This window comes from Phaethon lepturus, unplaced genomic scaffold, assembly GCF_000687285.1.
Source record: "Phaethon lepturus isolate BGI_N335 unplaced genomic scaffold, ASM68728v1 scaffold21179, whole genome shotgun sequence".
Lineage (NCBI taxonomy): Eukaryota > Metazoa > Chordata > Aves > Phaethontiformes > Phaethontidae > Phaethon > Phaethon lepturus.
In genome coordinates this window covers 1-20,069 of record NW_010565789.1, presented here as the reverse complement: position 1 = coordinate 20,069, position 20,069 = coordinate 1, and the positions used below count along the sequence as shown (strand labels likewise).

At 41.3% G+C, this 20,069-nt stretch overlaps 1 protein-coding gene across 1 annotated transcript; it reads left to right on the top strand.

The window, feature by feature from the left end:
* Nucleotides 1-262: 262 nt before the first annotated feature.
* On the top strand, nt 263-4,574 carry CTLA4 (cytotoxic T-lymphocyte-associated protein 4). Its single transcript, XM_010295295.1, has 4 exons — nt 263-447; nt 1,660-2,010; nt 2,501-2,610; nt 3,603-4,574. The coding sequence occupies exons 1-4, from the start codon at nt 390-392 to the stop codon at nt 3,699-3,701; spliced, it is 618 nt and encodes a 205-aa protein (XP_010293597.1). The 5' UTR covers nt 263-389; the 3' UTR covers nt 3,702-4,574.
* Nucleotides 4,575-20,069: the final 15,495 nt, after the last annotated feature.

Genomic DNA, 20,069 nt, shown 5'->3' with positions numbered 1-20,069 from the left:
AAAGAGCCTGAACTGCTCTACTGGATGATTACCTTTCCTCCCCCAATTCTTAAAGCAGAATGGATGGCAGTTTCAGATTGAATATATATTTTCCATCTGCTGAATAGTTGTTTTTGTTCATGCTGTTTGAGGTTAACTGTGCACGTACTAATCAAACCCACTACTTCCTTTCTCGTAAAACCAAAACAAAGCTTCATATTACTTTCAGGTACAGCATCTGGGATCAAAGCTATATATATACACACTGACTCTGTGTGGGTTCAAACATTTCGAAGATTCAGTATCCTGAAAGGTGTCATCTTTTTTCCAGTCCTGAGAGTTCCAGTTTGTCTTAAAGTCGGAAGGCATCAGCCACCTTCAGGCCCTTCAGCATCTGTCACAGCGCAGAAATGCTCTCAATATTGGTCACCGTGGGCTTTCTCTGCACAGCCACTGCCATTGCTGAAGGTGGGTAGATGAAGGAGGCAAGGTAGCTGGGGGTGTCTACATTTTCTCAGTTTCACATCTTTGCAGGAGGTGGTCTGGGTACAACAGGGAGAGGGAGATGACATGGGACCCCTCCATAGGACAGTCTGAGAACAAGGTCTTGGGGCACCGCTAGGTATCTGGAAAACCAGACACAGACTTTAGAGCAGTAGCATCTGTAGAGAGGCTGGGCAGGATTCAGAGTCGCTCAAGAAGGAAGAAAGATTTTGACAAACCGGGCCCTGTGAAATTGTTGGCAGCTGATAATGTGGATACAGAGGTTTGAATGGATGCAGAAATTCTGTTCCGAATTCTTGCATTGCGGAGCTGAAGAAAATAAGCCCTGCCCCAAAATGGACTGATATAAAATGAAATTGAACAAATAATACTGAGTCTTCACAGCTTATTAAAGCAGAAGTCAGTACCTGCCCATTGTGTAGTAGGATAGAGTACAGAAATTGTAAAAAGCAGACAGTGGGGATGTACATGGTACACTAGTTTTCCTTTAAGATTTGTAATGATTTTTTTCAGTATTTTTATCAGGCTTTGCTGTCTTTTGCTATACTGTGGCTTGGGATATATACTGTTGCTTTACTGTGGCTTGGGAATAGCTGGTTGAAAATGAGGAGCAAAAAGATCAGAAACAAAAATAGGCAGACAGGTTTTCCATTCAGTTTTACTGTTACCCTAATGGTTCTGTTCCATGTTCCATACAGGATGTCAACTTGTTTGTTTCTAAGTGTCAACATGCGTATTTCTACCAGGCAGAAATTGTGGTTTAAATGGCTAATTTTAAGTTCCAGATTTCAGCTTTACCATTTGAAGTCTATTTTTTTGCTTTCTTACGTAAATTAAAAAGTTTGTGTTGAGGGGAACTGAAGCATGTAGGTTCCATTACTCCAGTAAGTGGGCCAAATGAGCTACTATTTAAGCAACAAGTAATTGCCGAGATTTATAATATCATTCATAGTAATCAAAGCACTTCTTGAGCTTTTTAAAGTATATTAATGCAGTGCCTATGTGAATTGTCGTCTTGGAGTCCTTTTTTTGGAAGGATTTAGCAGCATTTCTAGGAATTACCCATGGATAATAGGAGGTGGTAGGACTCCATTCCTATTGTGCACGTTTCAAGTAAGCCAATGCAGATAATTTCTTGACACTTTGCTTACTGTCATGCTCTTTACTTCCTTGCAGTAATGGAAGTGACTCAACCAGCAATGGTGCTGGCCAACAGGCAAGGAGTCGCCAGCTTGGTGTGTAAATACAAGCACATTGGGAATGCAAAGGAAATTCGAGTGACTCTTCTTAAACAGACGGGGGACCGGTTCACTGAGATTTGTGCTTCAACCTACACAACGGAGTTTAAAATGTTCAGTGTGGAAGAGGTCATTCAGTGTCATGTTAGCCCTAGCCGAAACAATGTGACCCTCACCCTCACTGGCCTGCAAGCTAATGATACTGGTCTTTATGTCTGCAAGATGGAGCGGATGTACCCTCCACCCTATTTTATGAACAAGGGAAATGGGACGCATCTCTATGTGATTGGTAAGCCAAGCAGCTTTACAGTACCATGATATTCCCAGGTTAAGGGGGTTGCTATTGTGTCTCAACGGTCTTCAACATTCTGTTTGTAAGAAGTGAGTCTGAACACTGATTCAATCTGAGAATCATGATTAGCTCTTGTTCCTTTCAGGTCTCCCTGCACACACCTAAAGCAGGCATATTCATAGCCCTGCAATGTATTTAGCAATGTATGGATGTTTGACAGCATAAGCAATATCGAATAGCGTATATGTATGTCTAGGCAGTTAGATATGTAAGTGCAGAAACAGCAGAGAGTAAGGTGTATATTCTTCTACAGATAAAGTCTATTTTCATTGGAAGTTGAGTGGGCAGGGACTCAGAGCTCAGTCCTGGTAGTATCCTGGGATAGCACGTGCTAGTGAAAAGCAGTGTGGAGGCCGACTTATTGACCCTAGGGGCTTCCTTATGAGGCTTGTGTGTGACATGACTTGTGTGATATCATATGTTTTAGATCCAGAACCTTGTCCAGACCCTGCCATATATCTCTGGGTATTAGGAGCTGCTGCCTCAGGATTTTTTCTTTACAGTATCATCATCTCGGCCATTCTTGTGGGCAAAGCGGTAAGTCCCATCCACTCAGCCCCATCCTGCTAATAGCACCCCTTTGTGTAATGAGGACAAGGAGAAAGAAATGAGAACAGGGAAGAACACTGGGAACAAATGCACTGGGATGCGCCTTTTTACTGGTACAATGCTGTTAGAATAATGCAAAATAAGAGAACTTGCTGGAGTTGCCATTCAGATCTGTTTGTGGCTCATTTGTGTTGCCAGAGTACCAGAAAGCAGTCAGCTTACATCAGCTGGACTGAGCCTTGGCTTAGGTCCAGATGCTTATAACACGTCAGAGTCTTGGATGCTTAGAACAGGTTGGAGTCTTGGATGCTTAGAATAGGTTGGAGTCTTGGATGCTTCTGGGATCAAAGGCAACAGTCTTCATGTGTACTCTGATTTCACAACTGATTCATACAAAATGCCAGAATTTGATTTTTCCTTTTCTCACCATTCACCTCTGTGCAAAGCAAATTTAGAGGCTTCCTCTTGTGATGAGGGGAGTTGTAACTTACAGCATTTTTAACTTCACAGCTAGAAATGTCTGCACAAAGGCATGTGAGTTGTAAGCCTGGGATGCCTCTTTCCACAGGGTTCTGGAGTACTCATAGTCTTTTAGAAATAAACCTGATGCCAAAGCTTAAAACCAAACAGTATCCCTGTCCCATATTTTTCAATCTGCCTTTGTCCCTAGAAGCTAAATGAAACTGTCCAGTGTGAACACTCCTAGTTTTGAACCAACACTGAACTCTGCGGCAGGAGCACCTTCAAAGGGCTAAATGAATTGCAGGACTCTGTTTTTTCCCTAAATGGCCCCTGTAGCTTCTGATTATCCCTCAAAAGGTCTCAACAGATCTTCTACAAAGAGAGGTGACAGGGAAAGGTGTCTAGAGTACTTTCTACCCAGTGAAGGCAGAAAATCCATCAGTTTTCTCTAAAATGTGCTGGTCAGTGATTATGCTGTGATCACTTGTTTATTTTGCTGTCTTCCCATATTTTTATAGATAAAGAGAAGACGATGTCTCACTACTGGGGTCTATGTGAAAATGCCATCTGAAAAGCTAGAGAAAAAAGTGATTCCATTCCACATCACTGTTAACTGAAACAAGGAAAGAGAGAAACCATTTCCTAGCTGGCATGGAGAGTCTGCTAATTCACCTAAGTTAAAGAAATAAAATTAATTGTCTTATTACAAAGGTGTATGGGAAGGAGAGAGAATATTCTTTGTAACTTCTATGGTTTGGAGGAGAATAAATAGTTTATGCATTAATATTTTGAGGTTAACCCTGTCACATAAAAATGGCTACATTAGGCCATTGATTCTTTGAGTTGTATTGTACCAATATGTAGTCTATATATATATATAAAAAAATAGCATTAAGAGCTATTGCTGTTGCAGCTGAGCATCTTACTGTCAAATTTCACCATGTCTACTGATCAACTGAAATCCAAACACTATTAAGACAGAGACTTGCATGTCATTGCAAGGCTAATCCTATAGGTCTGGGGTGCAGAGGCAGAAGAGCACGCTAATGTACAAAGGAATGTTGACTTGTTTCCCTGCATTGCTATTTATTGGTCCCATTTCTGGCATTAGTGCTCTGCACTTCCACGGAGGCATCACCATAGGCTGGCACTGATGATACTGCTGCTCTAAAAGCCTGATCTCAGTTCCTTTCACTGGCATTGTGTCCCAGCAGTGCGGCGCTGGAGTTAACATTGATGATATCTGAGTCGGTGCTGACAGCTCGGTTGGAAAGAAAGGCTGCCCAGCAGGAGCCCTCTAAGCTGTCGCTGGGAGGACGTTCCAGCTCTGCTGGGGCCTTGAGTTTTACAAATGCTAAATTAGCATCTATCCAAAAGGCAGAAGTATGTTGCTGTGTTTAACTGAGTCTATTTTCCATGAAAATGCTGACAGTGTAATCTTGTTTATTAGTTATGTACAATTCAATAAAAACCTTGAAGCTTTGCCCAAATTCAAGTTCATTTCTTATTCACCGTTCTCAGAAGAAACAGGAAGTGGCTACATGTTAGAAAGCAGTGATGACATGATGAACCTTTCCCCTCTGACCCTGTGTTTTGCCCTTCTGATGGAGCCTGTGTGCTCATGCCTACACTTAACTTTCTCAGCTCTCCTCCTCAGGGGCCACCATTAAAATCTGTCAAGTTTTCTATTTGTCTGTTACTACAATCTACATACTACGTATCACTACAGCTCTTAGAGCTGCTGTGATGTGGTTCAGAGATGCTACCAATCACTTTTCATTTCCAGCAAAGTTACTTGCAGAAGGTAGCTGTAACGACTTCAACAGCATCTCCTGTACATGTTTATACAAAAAGCTAGTCCTAGTTTCAAATCCTGTTTTCTTTGCACCTCTTTGACACTCTCACTCGCTAAATGCCAGCCGACACACAAAGCTGCTGGATCTTAAAACAGTTTCAGCATTCTCAGCTACTACCTACGACTTTGACTCTTCACTATCAAAATTTCACCTTGCAACCCAAAAACTTGGCAGCATGTGTCTTTATTTCACAGCTGTGAATCCATCTTCTTGGGTCCATAACTGTGAAGCCAAATTCCCAAACAGCCCTCTATGCCTTGTTCCTGCAGTGGCAGCAGCTCACAGAACACCAAATCTCCTTGCTGTTTCGGTTCGCTTTTCCCCTTTCCCCTTTCATCTGGCACCACCTCCAACTGTACAAATAAACATTCACATTCTCAATTTGTCAGTGTTTGCAGGTGCTAACTGCTCTCTCAGTGTTGACCTACAATTGTAGTGCATTAAGTAAAAGTAGCATCTGTTGACATATCCTTTTTCTGAAGGCTTTTTAGTATTCTGATATCAGTCTGGGATTTTCCCCTAATTTTCCACTCACCTGGTGTTTTGGGGGTAAAAAATGGTCAAAGATATCTGATGTCACTGCAAAATGACTGAATTTCTGCCTGTTCAAGTGAAGCCTGCTCAAACATATATGTTCCATGATTGGCAAAAATAGATTTGACCCACACACCCACTTGTATAAGCTGTAAAGTCTTCCAATAAATTTACCCTGTCAAAGCAAGAAAAATTATCTAGGGAAATTTTTTTCTACCACAGCAAGTAGTATCTCGGATATCTCCTAATCAGCTATCAACTGTTTCTTCTTTTTCTTTTCCTTGACAATTCCTATACGTTGGCACTAAGAACTTAGTTTTCTTAAGCAATCTAAAAGCATCTCAAGTAAATTATTTTCTAAGTTTATCTCTCCTGGGTGAAGAGATGCTTTGGACCTGTATCAACAACGACATGACCTATGGCCACAGCTGGCTGTGAATCTGTGTCACCATAGAACCTGTGTATATTCCAGTTCACCTTCATTTCTGGCAGCTAAGTTGACCATGGTTAGGCCTTCTGCATCCATCTGGACCAGTCCCTGTTAGTACACTAACATTTCCTTGAGCCATTCAGTCTGTAATGATCAGTGAAGAATTCTGCCCTGAATAAGCTGTAGGCTGCTAAATTACCTGAGTAGTGAAGGTTATGGGAGAGCAGAGCCACATACGGCAATAGCAGTACTTTGTGTTTGCTCCTGCACTTAAATAATTCCTGGTATGTTTATTAATTATCCTATTGGAAATCACTTTGCTCAAAGACTCTGTCTGTTCTGAACTTCTCTTGACCCTCAGTAGCTACTTTTTCCAACCTTCTCTTATTTCTGCAGTGCTTAGTTTTCTCTTTCCTTACCACCACAGCTGCTGTCCCTGACCTAAACGTTATGTAAGTATACATTATCATTTTTGTTCTAAGCCAGGTTCCCCTTTCAAATTTTCTGGCAGGGTAATAGGTGCACTCAAACCAGCAGATGCAGCAGTGAAGACCAAAGTGGGATTTCAGTTCAGATTTTATTGACAATGATACTCTCATAATTTATATCTGGCACTCCAGAGATGAGTGGAGCCTAAGTGCCCGCAGAGATGGTATTTATACCTATCTCCATATGGTCCAATACAGCAGCTAGCTCTGAAGAGTGCAGAGCCCAGACCCCAGGGAATTTTCATTCCCCTGATGCCCTATGCTGCCCTTCAGGACCTTGAGCTCTGTGCTTTTCCCTGATACTTGGAAAGCATCTTGCCACGATCAGCACTCAAAAAAAAATTGACATATGCAAGTCAGATATAGTTTTCTGTCAGATCACAGCAGTACCATTATGAAAGGTGCACACTCTAGGTCAGTGTACATCCCAGAAAATGCAAAAAAGAAGAAATCCTGACTCTTTTTGGGAAGAATGTGAAAAGGAAAGGTGAAAGGATTTGGTCTCAGAACTCTGCGTATTAGAACAGGGAGCTTAAAAACGTAGCTCAGTACCTTACTTGGACGGCCAAATACCAAGACCATACTGCTTGGCGAGGTTCAGGAAGAGCCTCTTTGGATGTGCCCTTTACCCAGCCAAGAGATATGTCATCCTGTTTGAAAAACAGAGATAGTGAGTTTCTGGCTGCATCTGAGTGGGCATATTTGTCTGCATCAAAGACAATGGCATATGCACACACCACCCCCAAACCCCCGATGTTCTACTTTCATTTTCATCCACTTTTTATGTATCTGAACTATTTTTCTCCTTGTCATTTGCAATTATCAGAGTCCTAACTGATACAGAAAAACATGTGACAAGAGTCTTCCACCTGGCTACTCTATGGGTAGGCAATGAGTCATTTTAGACTATCATTTTAGCATTAGAGATTCTCCTGTGAAATATTCCAATTCCCCATTCTTTGGAGGAATATGGGAATCTGAACTCACCACTCAGTCAGGCCTTGAGGTCTGTAGGGAAAATCCATTCATCCTGTTATACACAAATTTTTACCAAATTTAAAAAAAGTAAAGGACCCCTAGGCTATGCAAAAGAAGACCTTTGTTGACCTATTCCTATCCTTCCTAACCTTCTGACCTTTGCTGAAGATTCCCCTGGGCCTAATTTCTTGTTTTTCGATAACCAACATTTGCATTGTCCAGGTAACTCCTAACTGGTTTGATGCAATTCTTGTCTGAGTACTGACTTCAAGCTTTGCAGCTCCAAAGAATATGTGTGTGAGGGGCTGAAGTGAGATTTGGAAGCAAAGTACATTGGAAGGTAAGATAAGACTGGCTTCTTCCTTTTGCTAGACAAAAGCTCTTGCTGGGGAGTGAGCCCTGAAAAACCAACCAGAAAATGCATCAGTTTTCCCTGTGATGGGAACAGTCTGAACCATGACTAAAGAGCTCTGCCTCTAGGAGAGGCATAAATAGGAATCAGATGATGTAGCCAAGAGCTATATCATGAAATCCAAACCAAAGAAGGCTGGTATATAGCAGATGTATATACATTACTAAAACCAATTTATTCTTGACATTTGTAAACTGCATGCTTGCTTGAACACATAAATGGTACTTCGAGCTAGCTTCTATCACAGCTAGGCTGTGGGGCCTCTACAGTCCCTAGGAGGGTCACATAGATTTAGAATACAGGCTTATGGCTGGGGGGAAGGGGTAGGGAAGAGGTGAAATTCAGAAAATTTTTGAGCTGCAGGGAATGAGGAAAGAATTACAAATACACAGCACCATACAGATTCCTGACCATCACTTGGGCATAATTATTCCTGTACTTCTATACACAGACATTCAGCACTTACATGACTTTGTTATCATTTTGTGTGAATGTTTTTTGTGACTGATAAAAGAACAGTATTATTTAAGGGTACTTTTATATTGTGTATCAAAGATGAATGGTGAGGAACTGTGGTATGTTTGAGCAAACAACAGTTACTGACAGAAGATCTTAGTAACCATGGGAAGGGGGTGCAAAAATTGCCCCTGAAATCAGTTTAAAAATTATTGTTGTTTGCTAGAAGAGTTGCTAGAGTTCCTAGAGCAAGGAAGAGTTTGGGTAGAGGACAAAACTTCATTGGGAATCATAAATAATTCCTGCAGATGTGACATGGCAGGTGATTCCATGAAGTAGGAGATTATTAACTACTCAAATTTCAATATTTTTTCCCTTTTTAACTTTTAAAATGGAGATTTCTTTCTATTTCCATAGTCAGTTGTCTTAACCACAGTCATGGTTTTATATCTTAATTAATTTTTTTTTAGTGGTTATGAAGTTAGAGTTGAACAAAAAGATCTCAGTTTCTTCACTGACAGTTTTTCTTCTTCTTTCTCTTCTGGCTGTTATTTTGAAAAAGTAGTACTTTACTTTAAAATGTTTGAATTTGATCTGCTTCATTTTCTGCCCTGCAGTGGGACGTTTCTACACAACAACAGCTGTTCTGTTCAAACATCCACATGACACACATGAGGTCCCAAACTTTTCAAGTTACTTTTGTTCACAGGAGCAGCAACAGGCAAGCTTCCTGCAGCAGAAGCGGTAAGGCAAAGGCATTTTTCAATATAAGTAAATTACAAATCAAGAATAAAAATATGCAGTCAAAATTATGATTAAAGAATCTGGATGAATTCTTTTATAGCACAATATTTATAGGCATGCAATTTTCTTGCAAACATGCTATGGAGTACTTCTTTATTCACCAGTAGCATTGATAATAAGAAAGCAAATCTCACTTATTAGTTACAATACAGCCAGTTTAGTAGTTAATGAAATATTGACTGTTCAAAATTAAAAATAATGTAGTGATGGCTCTTTATTTTCATTACAAACCCTTTACACATAAGGCAGCCACTACAGTCATCTTTTGTATCATGTACAGTAGCTGTGCAGCTGCAGTTGCCTAGAGTTGTCCTGAAGAAGTGCAAAAAAATCATGTCACAATCCTGAGAAAACATATATCAGGCAACCTTGACTAAAAAAACTCATTTTGAGATATGTTTCTTTTGTTGTTGGACTGCTTCTGGATTAGTTGGGTTTTTTCAACAAAAAGCAAGACCTTGTTTTTAACAAAAACGGAATTTCTCACATAATTACATGATTCCAATAGGTGGGTCTTTAAGAAGACCACCTCCTGTAACAGGATATGTGATAAAACTTGGAGAGCTTGAAAGACTGGGTGACACCTGGCTGGACTATGCTGTGTCATGGGTGGGGTTTATCGACATTCATGCTCTGCCCTATGATGCAGCAGCTTGTGTTGAAAGCTGGAACAAGCAGCAGGATGCTTTGTTCTTCCCAGCCAGCATCAGTGCCTGGGATGTGGGTTTTCTATGGGAAATGAACACTAATGTTTGGGCCGAGAGTTCTGAACGAAAAGATCGCCATTTACCTGAAAAATATAAGATTGTTGTATATGTAAAAATATATACACTGAGGAAATACTCCAGGTTTCTTTCAAACTAGAAACTGAGTAGCCAGACCCCAAAGACTCCTAGAGTTCAGTACACACAGGCAATAAATTAATCTGGCTCTACATGAAATGGGTTATTGCTAACTTAGTACACCTTAGTCCTGCTTTCAGAGCTTCTGCTTGGGGATTTGCAGCTTCCTTGAACTAGCGATGAATGGGGCCAGCAGAAATACTGCTTACTTTTGTGCAAACTAGAAAGTCTGCCTCCAGAGTTTGAGGGGATTGGTATGTGCTAACTTCCAACAGTACTTTGTGCTGGGCACTGGCATCATCATAAACTGTAAGAAATATCTCAAACTCCTTCCTTCCTGTGAAAATTCTCATTGAAAACTGGTTTCTGTTGGCCTTCAGCCGCACTGCAGAGACCTCTCGTCTTGTGCTGGTGTGTGCGGAATCTGAGGTGTTTGAAGTTCTGTAGAAACCCCGATAAGACTTCTTTTCTTCTTGTATGTTTTCAGAGTCAGCTGCCTTACCTGTTAGACACAGTCTCTAGCTCCTGCTGTTGAAATCTTTTTACTTCATTTGAACCCAAACAAAATGAACAAATAGGTGATTAAAAATAGGCCTTCTCTTTGCCTGCACTAGAAACAGTGTTAGGTGGTACCATGGAAACACAAAACCTGCTCTAATTGATTTGCATCATACAGATTAAAAATTTAGATGCAATGAGCTGGACAAAAATTGTAGAAATACTTGGGGGGGAAACAAGAACCAAAAATAATCCACATTTGAAACTGTCACAAAACGTGGTATGTTAGCAGCGCTTAATCAAGATCAGAAAGCAAAACAGTTCATTTCTGTGTAAGTTATCAAATCCTTCTGGTAAGTGACACTCTGGAAACATTCGATGGCTTCATAACTGGCTGACAATGTTTTACATGCAGGAAAGATCGGTAGAACAGCAGTAATCAGCAGAATAAGTTAGTTTCATAGTTGAGCTTTGGTGAGGTGTTATATCGTGTGGGTAGCATTTATAAGAGCTCTCTCACTTTTAATTCTGTAGCAAAGATGACTGTCTGCTTCACAAATTAATAATATTTTCCTCTCTTACAATGCCAAACTAATTCATTATATTTTATTTTATGACTATTTGTCTAATCTTCTTTTTATAGTACTCTCTCATTAAGATAGAACATCTTTTAAGCTCTTTTCTGTCTTTATCTCTCTGCAATAATACAATGCCATTATAATAATTTTACCAATAGGTTCCAAACTCATGTTACTCCACCTCAGGCGCATATTTGGTGTAAAAATTCTTCACAGTAACATCATCATTTATCCTGTAGTTTTCAGATTAACTTCCATTATTGGTTCTCATGTTTTTACTTCGTATTTTATGATTAAGAAACACCAGGCTTCCTTATACTTTCATTAAATAGGGCAATTGTTCTGCTACCACTGATCACAACGAAGTTGTGGTTCTTTCATGGGAGTGGACAAAGTTGCTTCACTCAGGTTTCAGATGCTTCAGCTGGAAATGGACCTTAAGCATTTGCTTTATGGTTCCTGAAGTAGAGCAGTCACAATGCTAAGTGTGGACATGTGTTTCCTTTCTTCTCTTTTGCTTTTCAATGCTGGATGCTCCATAGGATCAGCTTGCTAGTGTCTCATCCAACAAATATGTGAAATAGGAGGGGACGCAGGCTATGTCTTTTTCAGTAGGTGGATGACATGCAGAGCAGGGTAACAACCTGCATGGCACCTGAATGAAAGTCAGGCTGCAAAAGGAAGAGTCTGGAGGAAGTGAGAGGACGTCAGCCTGTCTGCACATAGCATGAATGTCATCTCTAAATGTGACACCTTTTTAAAAGATTCTTCCCAAAAAAGTCGGTTTAGATTTGGCAACATGGATGCTTTTGGTGTTACTTTCCAACATGCAGAACACAAAACATTCATCACCTAGGTCTGCTCTAGATAGAAGAAGTATTTGAATTTAATATAGAATCATAGAATCATAGAATGATAGAATAGTTTGGGTTGGAAGGCACATTTAGAGGTCATCTAGTCCAACCCCCCTGCAGTGAGCAGGGACATCTTCAACTAGATCAGGTTGCTCAGAGCCCCATCCAACATGACCTGGAACGTTTCCAGGGATGGGGCATCTACCACCTCTCTGGGCAACCTGTGCCAGTGTTTCACCACCCTCATTGTGAAAAAATTCTTCCTTATGTCTAGTCTAAATCTGCCCTCTTTTAGTTTAAAACTATTACTCCTTGCCCTATCACAACAGACCCTGCTAAAAAGTCTGTCCTCATCTTTCTTATAAGCCCCCTTTAAGTATTGGAAGGCTGCAATAAAGTATCCCCAGAGCCTTCTCTTCTCCAGGCTGAACAACCCCAACTCTCTCAGCCTGTCCTCATAGGAGAGGTGTTCCATCCCTCTGAGCATTTTTGTGGCCCTTCTCTGGACCCGCTCCAACGAGTCCATGTCTTATATATACTCACAATAAATCACAAAATCTTCACTCATTGTACAATAGTAACAATAGAGCAAAGTTCAGTGAAATGTTTAAGTGTTGCAGAAAGCTGTCCCTGCAACAGAACTGGAAGAGCAGAAGCTGGAAATAACTTGTTGTATATGAAGCAGGTAGTGTGGGAAAATAGAATGAGGATTTAAATCTATTAAACATATACAGTGAAATATAGTAATATGGAAATCTGCGTATGAATTATGCATAGCTCTATATTGAGCATGCCTGAAGGCTTCCCATGCTACCTAAACCCACACTTTATTATAATAAAACTCTTGAAAAAACCTGTAATTTATTCAGAAATACATTGTCTTGACTCCATTCTGAAATAAAACCTATAAATGATCTGAAAAATGAAGCGTTGCTGATTTCTGTCTAGTTGCTAGAACATATTTCCATGTTTTGCTGAAATGCTGTTTTCAGTTCTTTCAACATGAAACTAATGCTCTGATGATACGTAATCACTAGACATACCATGGCATTTTTGTAATCGTAACATGTTTAAAGAGGATATCCCATCAAAATCTCAAATCAAGACATTTTACAAGTCATGCAGAGTTCTCTTTAGTTCCTGCCCTAATTTGTTCACTTGGGCATGCATGAGTACATGGCTGCCACTTTCCAGTCGTGGGTGAGTTGGTCCTATTAGTCACCTTCACATAATTAGAATTGGCCAGAAAGTTCATACAGAGAATGCTCATTTGTTTAAAAAACAGTGCGTGTGTGTGCACGTGCATGCATGCATGTAGCAATTAAACCATTTTTGGCAAAACTTTCCTTGGGCCAAAGTTAGACTTTCTGTTCAGTGCCAGAGACAGGAATGAGAAGAGCCACTTGCCCGAAGACTGGGGTATTCAGATGGGAAGTGAGAGACACAGATTGCTGCTGCCCGACCCCGCATCAAAGGCAGGAATGTGCCTAGACCACTGACCATCCTTGAAGAATGCTCACTCTCTCTGCACTTTCACTGGAAAACTTTAAAGGTTGGCAGGCCTTCCTTATTTTTACTGAAAATCTGTGAAAGATTGCAATTTTTAACTAATACAGATTGGGAAATTCTTATCTTGAAACTGTGCAAGTCTAATAGCAAACACTGTAATGATTTATTTGTTTGTTGTATTAAAGCTTTTGAGATTGCTAAAGAGGGTATGCTATTAACAATACTGTCCTGTTACAGCACGGATCAGCAGCAGATTTAGTGATGACTACTGTGAATCTATGTCTTGCATCAGAACTAGGAATCATTGTTTTCAACAATTTTGAGACACTTAAACATCCTTTACTCAGTAGCTTTTTATGACAGAAGAAACTGACTGTATAAGGTTCAAACCCAATTAAGCATCATTCTTGTGCAAGAAAGAATTTTTTTCTGGTCTGAAAAACTCACATCGCCCACTTAGGTGCTGCTACCTACCAAGGATTGGTCTTCTGAATCCATTTCCAGCTGGGGTCTTATCTACACTGGTAATATTGTGTTTAATTTTTATTTTCCCTTTCCAAGTAAGTAAAAGTCACACACATACTGCAGTCAAGCATCTTATTTGTACTGTCGGTAGGTATTTAAGCATGAGAAATCATAGCTCATCTTTTTGAAACCGACAAACTATGTAGCAGACTGTGCCTTGGCTCTGAGCCCTGCTACAGCTAACTTGCTCTGGGACAGAGATTTCCAACAGCAAGACAGGCTGTACATATGTATTCATTGTCACCAAAGCAGTCTGTACTGGACACATATTATAGAGACTTTTTAATTAAAAAAAAAGGTTGTCTCCTACACTTTTTAAATTAGTCTGGGCCTGACAGGCTACTGTATGGTCACATTTCTGAGTGACTTCACAGATAGCTGCTGTTGCAAAATGGATCTCTAGCATTTTTTTCATGGTAAGTTTCTATCTCTTCCTTCCACAGACACAAAATAAGACAGTCACTGTTAACTCACTGGCTGCGGGAATACCAAAAGACACTCAGTTCTGTGGTAGGACAACACAGCAGCAGCAACTCTTTATTGTATATGTGGTAGTATTATTATTTGGAATGACCAAGAAGACTACAATATAAATGACTACTAATGAAACCGTACCAGCTTTACAGTGTCTGCCAGCATGATTCAAGACTAGACATAGCAGGCAGAAAAAACGGTGGGAATGATGCTAAAAGACACTGCAGCAGCTATACAGATGGTGATTTCCACCTCTGAATCCCTAGGTAGTGAAGCAGAAAGCCCTTCCCCTTTGGCGTTTCTTTCGGAAAGGATGAGTCAGGATCAGATCTAAAACTTATACAGAGGTATCACAGAGAATGTGAGAATGCCACAATTCAGACTGCCTGGAACAAAGGCATGGAGAATCATGGGATTGGGATGGTTGAGGTGGAAAGGCACTTCTGGTGATTGTCTGGTCCAACCCCATTGCTCAAAGCAGGGTCAGCTGCTGTGCCAGTGTTTTACTACCTTCAATAAAAAAGTTTTCTTACGTTTAAATGGAATTTCTTATATTGCTGCTTCTCCCATTGCTGGGTGCCACTAAGAAAAGTCTGTCTCTGTCCTCTTTACAACCTCCATCAGGTATTTATGCACAATAATAAGATGCTTCCTGCGCATTCCCTTCTTGAGGCTAAACAGTCCCCGCCTCTGTGAAATCAGGAATGGCTCTTGCTTGACTTGGATTTGTAATTAGCCAGTTAACCTGCTAGGAGGCAAGACATTACTCACTTTAAGCACACAGTCTGCAGGCTGCTCACAGAGTTCTGTGACAATTTTTTTCAAGGCTGCTTGCTTCCTTTGTCTGTACTGAGCACATCTGACTGCTCCCACCACCAACGGGGCTGCAGGAGCCTCTGTTACATGGGCGAACTGCCTGGCCTGCAATGGAAATAGCAGGTCAGCCAGAAAACCTGCAGTTGTTGACCTACACAATCACCCCAAAGTAGCACCTTTTTCCCATAAAGCACTAAGCCCACCTAAAAGGCATTACAATCCTATGAGCTTCAAACAATATGCAGGATATTGCCCTTCTTAGGCTTTGATGTTATTTATCAAACCAAATTACAATTTGCTATCATCGTCAGCAACAATGAGAACCTAAGAACATAACTGAGCCCGCAGCAGGTCAGACAAATGATGCACTCCACCCACTGTCCACTTTCAAACAGTGACCAAGAGCAGATGTCAGGGAAGAATATAAAACTAAGGAAAGTATGCTGTGAAACCTTCGTAAAATACTGTCCCAGCCCTCCCACACCAGCAGCTCAGGAACTTTGAAGGGTGATGTCTTTGTATTTAACAGCCCTGAGGGATTCCTCTTCCATGGATTTATCCTGTAACTTTTGGAAACCCTGTGGACTTTGAGTCCAAGTAAACAGGGATGATCAGCTGTTCTGTATTATAGAAGAAATGGAAGAACTTGAAAAAACTCAAATAGTCTTGCAAACAGCAGAAAAACCTAGATAGACAAAAAGTGATACCTGAGGTAGGTATCACTTGGAAACAATGAAATGTTTCTTTTCATAGTGGAAAAATAGTTATGTTTCCATATCAGCTAGAATAATTTGTAGCTGTATTATATAAAGCTAATAAAAAAATCACCACTTGCTCCTCTGTAAACCACTAACACTAATCACCTAGTTACGAAAACGTAACTAGAAGGAAAGATGCAAATGGCCAAATTAATTTTTTCCCCTTCAACTATGTTTTTTCTTCAAGAAAAAGAGGCACCAAAACAGTCCATCACGCAAGCATTACAGAGCCCTCACTGATGTCACTAGAAAACATAGTGTAACCACAGCAACCCAATGAGAAGTGGTATGACTGGCATGACTTTTTTTTGTTACAGCTTTTTTCTTACCTAGCACAGAAGGAAAGAAGCCAACAGCCTGCAGAGCTAAATGCCTAAATCAATATCACATGAATCAATTACTTGGTAACTAAAGAATGCTGTATTGTTGATTGCATGAGCAGTAAGACACCTAGCATAAGAAGCAATATGTTTGTACACTCCCCATCATACTGTGAACACCAACAAAACAAAAAGTGCTTAAAAATTCCTGGGCCAAAACAGGCACCCCCTAACATCAGGCACAGAGATATGTCTTTAAAAAGATCTGGGATAACTAATGGGAATATAATCCCATCCAACAGCACCTTTGAAGAGGTACACAGCAGCACCTAAAGGGCCACTTTTGTCAAAGGGAGGATAGTTCAGCTAACAAAAACAAGCATCAGCTGTGATGCTGATGTCTGCGGTATGTACTGAACACAACTTCATTGCTAATAGCTTCCCAATGGCAATACCTTGCCTCTGCGGCTGACACAGTACAGCAGACAGACAAGGGATAAAGAATTCTAGCAACTAAACACAGCAAGCAGCAAGAAGAGTTGACTTTGAATGAAAGAGAGAGAGGACATATGTGTGTGACTTTTCACTGGTCAACTGAAACAACAGAATGAGCAGCTGATCTATAAACAAATCTACGGAGAGAAAACTGAGATTTATCACACCATATTTTCCAGGGCTATCTGGTGACACATAGCTCCATTCCTGGCCTGGCAACAAACCAACGCACCTTCCAGACAGAAGGAGATTCCTGAGGTTATTCTAAGGAATTCTGAAGTTAGGCTTGGGAACAGTGCTATGATTAGCCCCTGACACTAATGGAACATTAATGTTTAGCAGCACTATCAACACAGTGAGAACAGAGAAACACCAACTTTCACCTTTTCTGATAGTCATCTAAACAATTCATGAGAGTGTAAACATAAGGGCTGGCTGCACCAGATCAGAACAAAAAAACTGTAGGTCAAGTATCTTGCTTCCCAGATAAGTATCCAACAGTGGGTGCTTAGTAAGGAATGTAACAAGAGGAAAAGCATATGGTAATGCTATCCTGAAAGACTCTCATAATCTATAAAAATTTGCACGTTGAGGACTTTTCTTGGGTTGATGTCTTTGTAACTCAGTTAAGGCCACAGAAAATCCAGAATTCTGTAGTATCTATACAAACAAGATGGACAGCTATATTTCCCCAGCTTCACTACACTGCAGCAGGCTCCGGCAGGCTGCTTGACTTCTCCTCTACATACAGGTGTGCTTTGCTGTGGCTCAGTCAGAAGTGCATGAGGCTACAGACCCAAAACTGAAGGAGCACTTTGGCTAGGACAAAAAAAGCCCCCTGAGCAAACATTCACTTTTAATAACCAGCAACCACAGAGCTGAGATCAAAGAGACCAAGGGTGAAAAGCCTGTTCTTCAAAGTTTGCCAGCAGTCAGTCATGGGCAAGCAGGGAGTTGCACATTCCTATATGATGTGTATACATCTGCCTGGGCCAACTTAATAGCAGCTGGGAACTGCTTAGGCTGAGCAGACTTACTGAGGTTTTATTCTGAGAACAAGGGTGTATTAGCTACTGCAGAGCTTGCCTGAATGTAACCAGGTACTTCCTGCATTCAGGCTTGCTCTGTGATCCAGTTAAGAGCTAGTTTGAGTATGTTTCCCCTGAAGTGTAGAGAGTGCACACTAGTGACACAGAAGGACAACTAATGGAGATGGGAGCTGGGCAGCTGCAGAGCTAGTTGCTTTTGCTGTGAGTGCTGTGTCTGAGTCCTATTCACTTTTGTAACTTGCATGCACTGCAGTTTCTTCTGGTTGCACTCTCAGGGTGAAGGCCCTGATAATCAAGCTGATTTGACATAGTAATGTGTGGCTCTGGAGGGCCCTCAAAATGAGGAAGAATGTTGTATCTTGAAGGTCCAGCTTCAGCAATTAAGAAGCTCTGCAACTAATCCTTATGAAGTAGCTGTGCATGTTTCCCAGGAGCATGGAGGTGCATGGAGGCTGGGTACTTCAGTGAAGAAACCTGGTCTCTTTACATGACAAAGGCCAATTCACCAGAATATCCTATGATGACCTGTAATGTGATCAATGTGGTTAAAGTGATGTTTTAGACTAGTCATTTCAGTAACTTATGTTCTCTAGAGAATATAGATAACTGATTTCTATTTTTTGGTCATTGCCATTCTAATTTTGACTGCAAATTCTTTTCTGTGTGGTGAGAGCATCCAAGCTGGCTGCAAGAGAGGTGCCTAGAGCCCTCCCTTACAGTGAGCTCCTGAAGAACACCAAAGGCTTTTAAGCTATGCTTCTCTGGATTAAAAGTAGCCTGGGACAAATAGCAAACACATCAGAAGAGTTTATAGACAACTCCCATCCTGTCCGTCTCCTGCATTCTTGCAGGCAGGTATTTGATCCCAGGCTTAATGTTGGTTAACTCAGTGACTTTCTGAGTGGCAGCAAACTCTGCCTGGCCTCTGGGGAGTTCCTTCGGCATCCCTGGAGGTATGGCTGTCCTCCTTTGCTCTTCACTATAATGTCTCCAAGTCTGCATGAGCCACACACTTGCAGTTCCTTACTGTGATCCCCTGGTCTTTCGCATCCAACAGTCCCTTCAGCTGTCCCTCAGCCACAACATATTCAGCTGCTTGCACAGGGATGAAACAACCTTTGCACCCTGCAGGGGTTTCCAGCCAAGCCACCCTTCCTGGAGGATGGCAGTCCAACAGCTGATCAGAGGCACCATCCACCCCAAAAGCTTACACAGGGGCTGAGTCTTCCCTCCACATAGGCAGGGCAGACTCCTGCCCAGAACTGCCCTGGGCACCACAGTGTAAGTGCTCTGCTTGTGCTACAGACTCGGGGTCTGCTGAGCAGATCGAAGAAGATGATGCCTTTGATCACTGGAGCCTCTGTGTGGCTGTGGGGAACTGTTTCTGGCCAGGATCCAGAACTCACGGTTTCTGTGACAGAACTCATTTTGCTCTTTCTTTTGTATTCTGGGCTTTGTATCAACGCCAGGATAAGGTATTAGCATGATCCTTCTCAGTTGCTTGAGGATGTGATGAAATCTGTGCCTTTATGTGAGAATTTTGTCCTATTTTTCAAATATAACACATGCAGGCCAGTACCACATACTTCCTTTAACGTGTTTTGCATGATAGTTGTTTCCAGACTGTGTGGCCACACAAGCTGTTCTGATCATGAGTAAGTGTATGTTTTATCTTATCAATTAACTGCTCTGATTTCAACAGGTTCATCAATATAACTTGACTCAGTAAATTGTTACTGATGATGTAGTAAGCGGGCACCTTCCAACCTGAAGCCTCTCTGCTCTGGATGTGGGTAATCACAATTTTACTAATAAGCCAACTTGGGCTTTGGCTGGAACCAGCAATCCTGACCCACTCCCCTGAGGAGAGGCTGCTAATAATCAGTGACACGAACAAAGAAGTGACTCAAACTCCTTTGCCTCTTGGTCTTTCCTGGCCTGCCGGAAGCATTGTTTTTACAGCTTGTTCTTTGTCATCAAATTGGCAAGCACAGGCTAATCATGTTCAAATGCCTACACAGAAGACCAAACCTCCCATTCTCAGCTATGACACTTTCAAAACCTCCTGAGCCCTAAGAAACCTGCTCTGTCCCTCCAAGTGCAGGCATCAGAGATGGAAACACTGCACTGGTTTCTCTGCTGTGCAGGTTTCAGAATTTCTTTCTGATGAAAAAAGCCCCACCTTTTAAAAATACAGCCACGTGTATGTGGGGACACTCGCATGGGCTTCCACGAAACCAGAGAGCAGTCAGACCTTCGTAAGGGTCAGCAGCCAGGGACGGATGCCGAGCGCCTCGGTGTGACCCAGG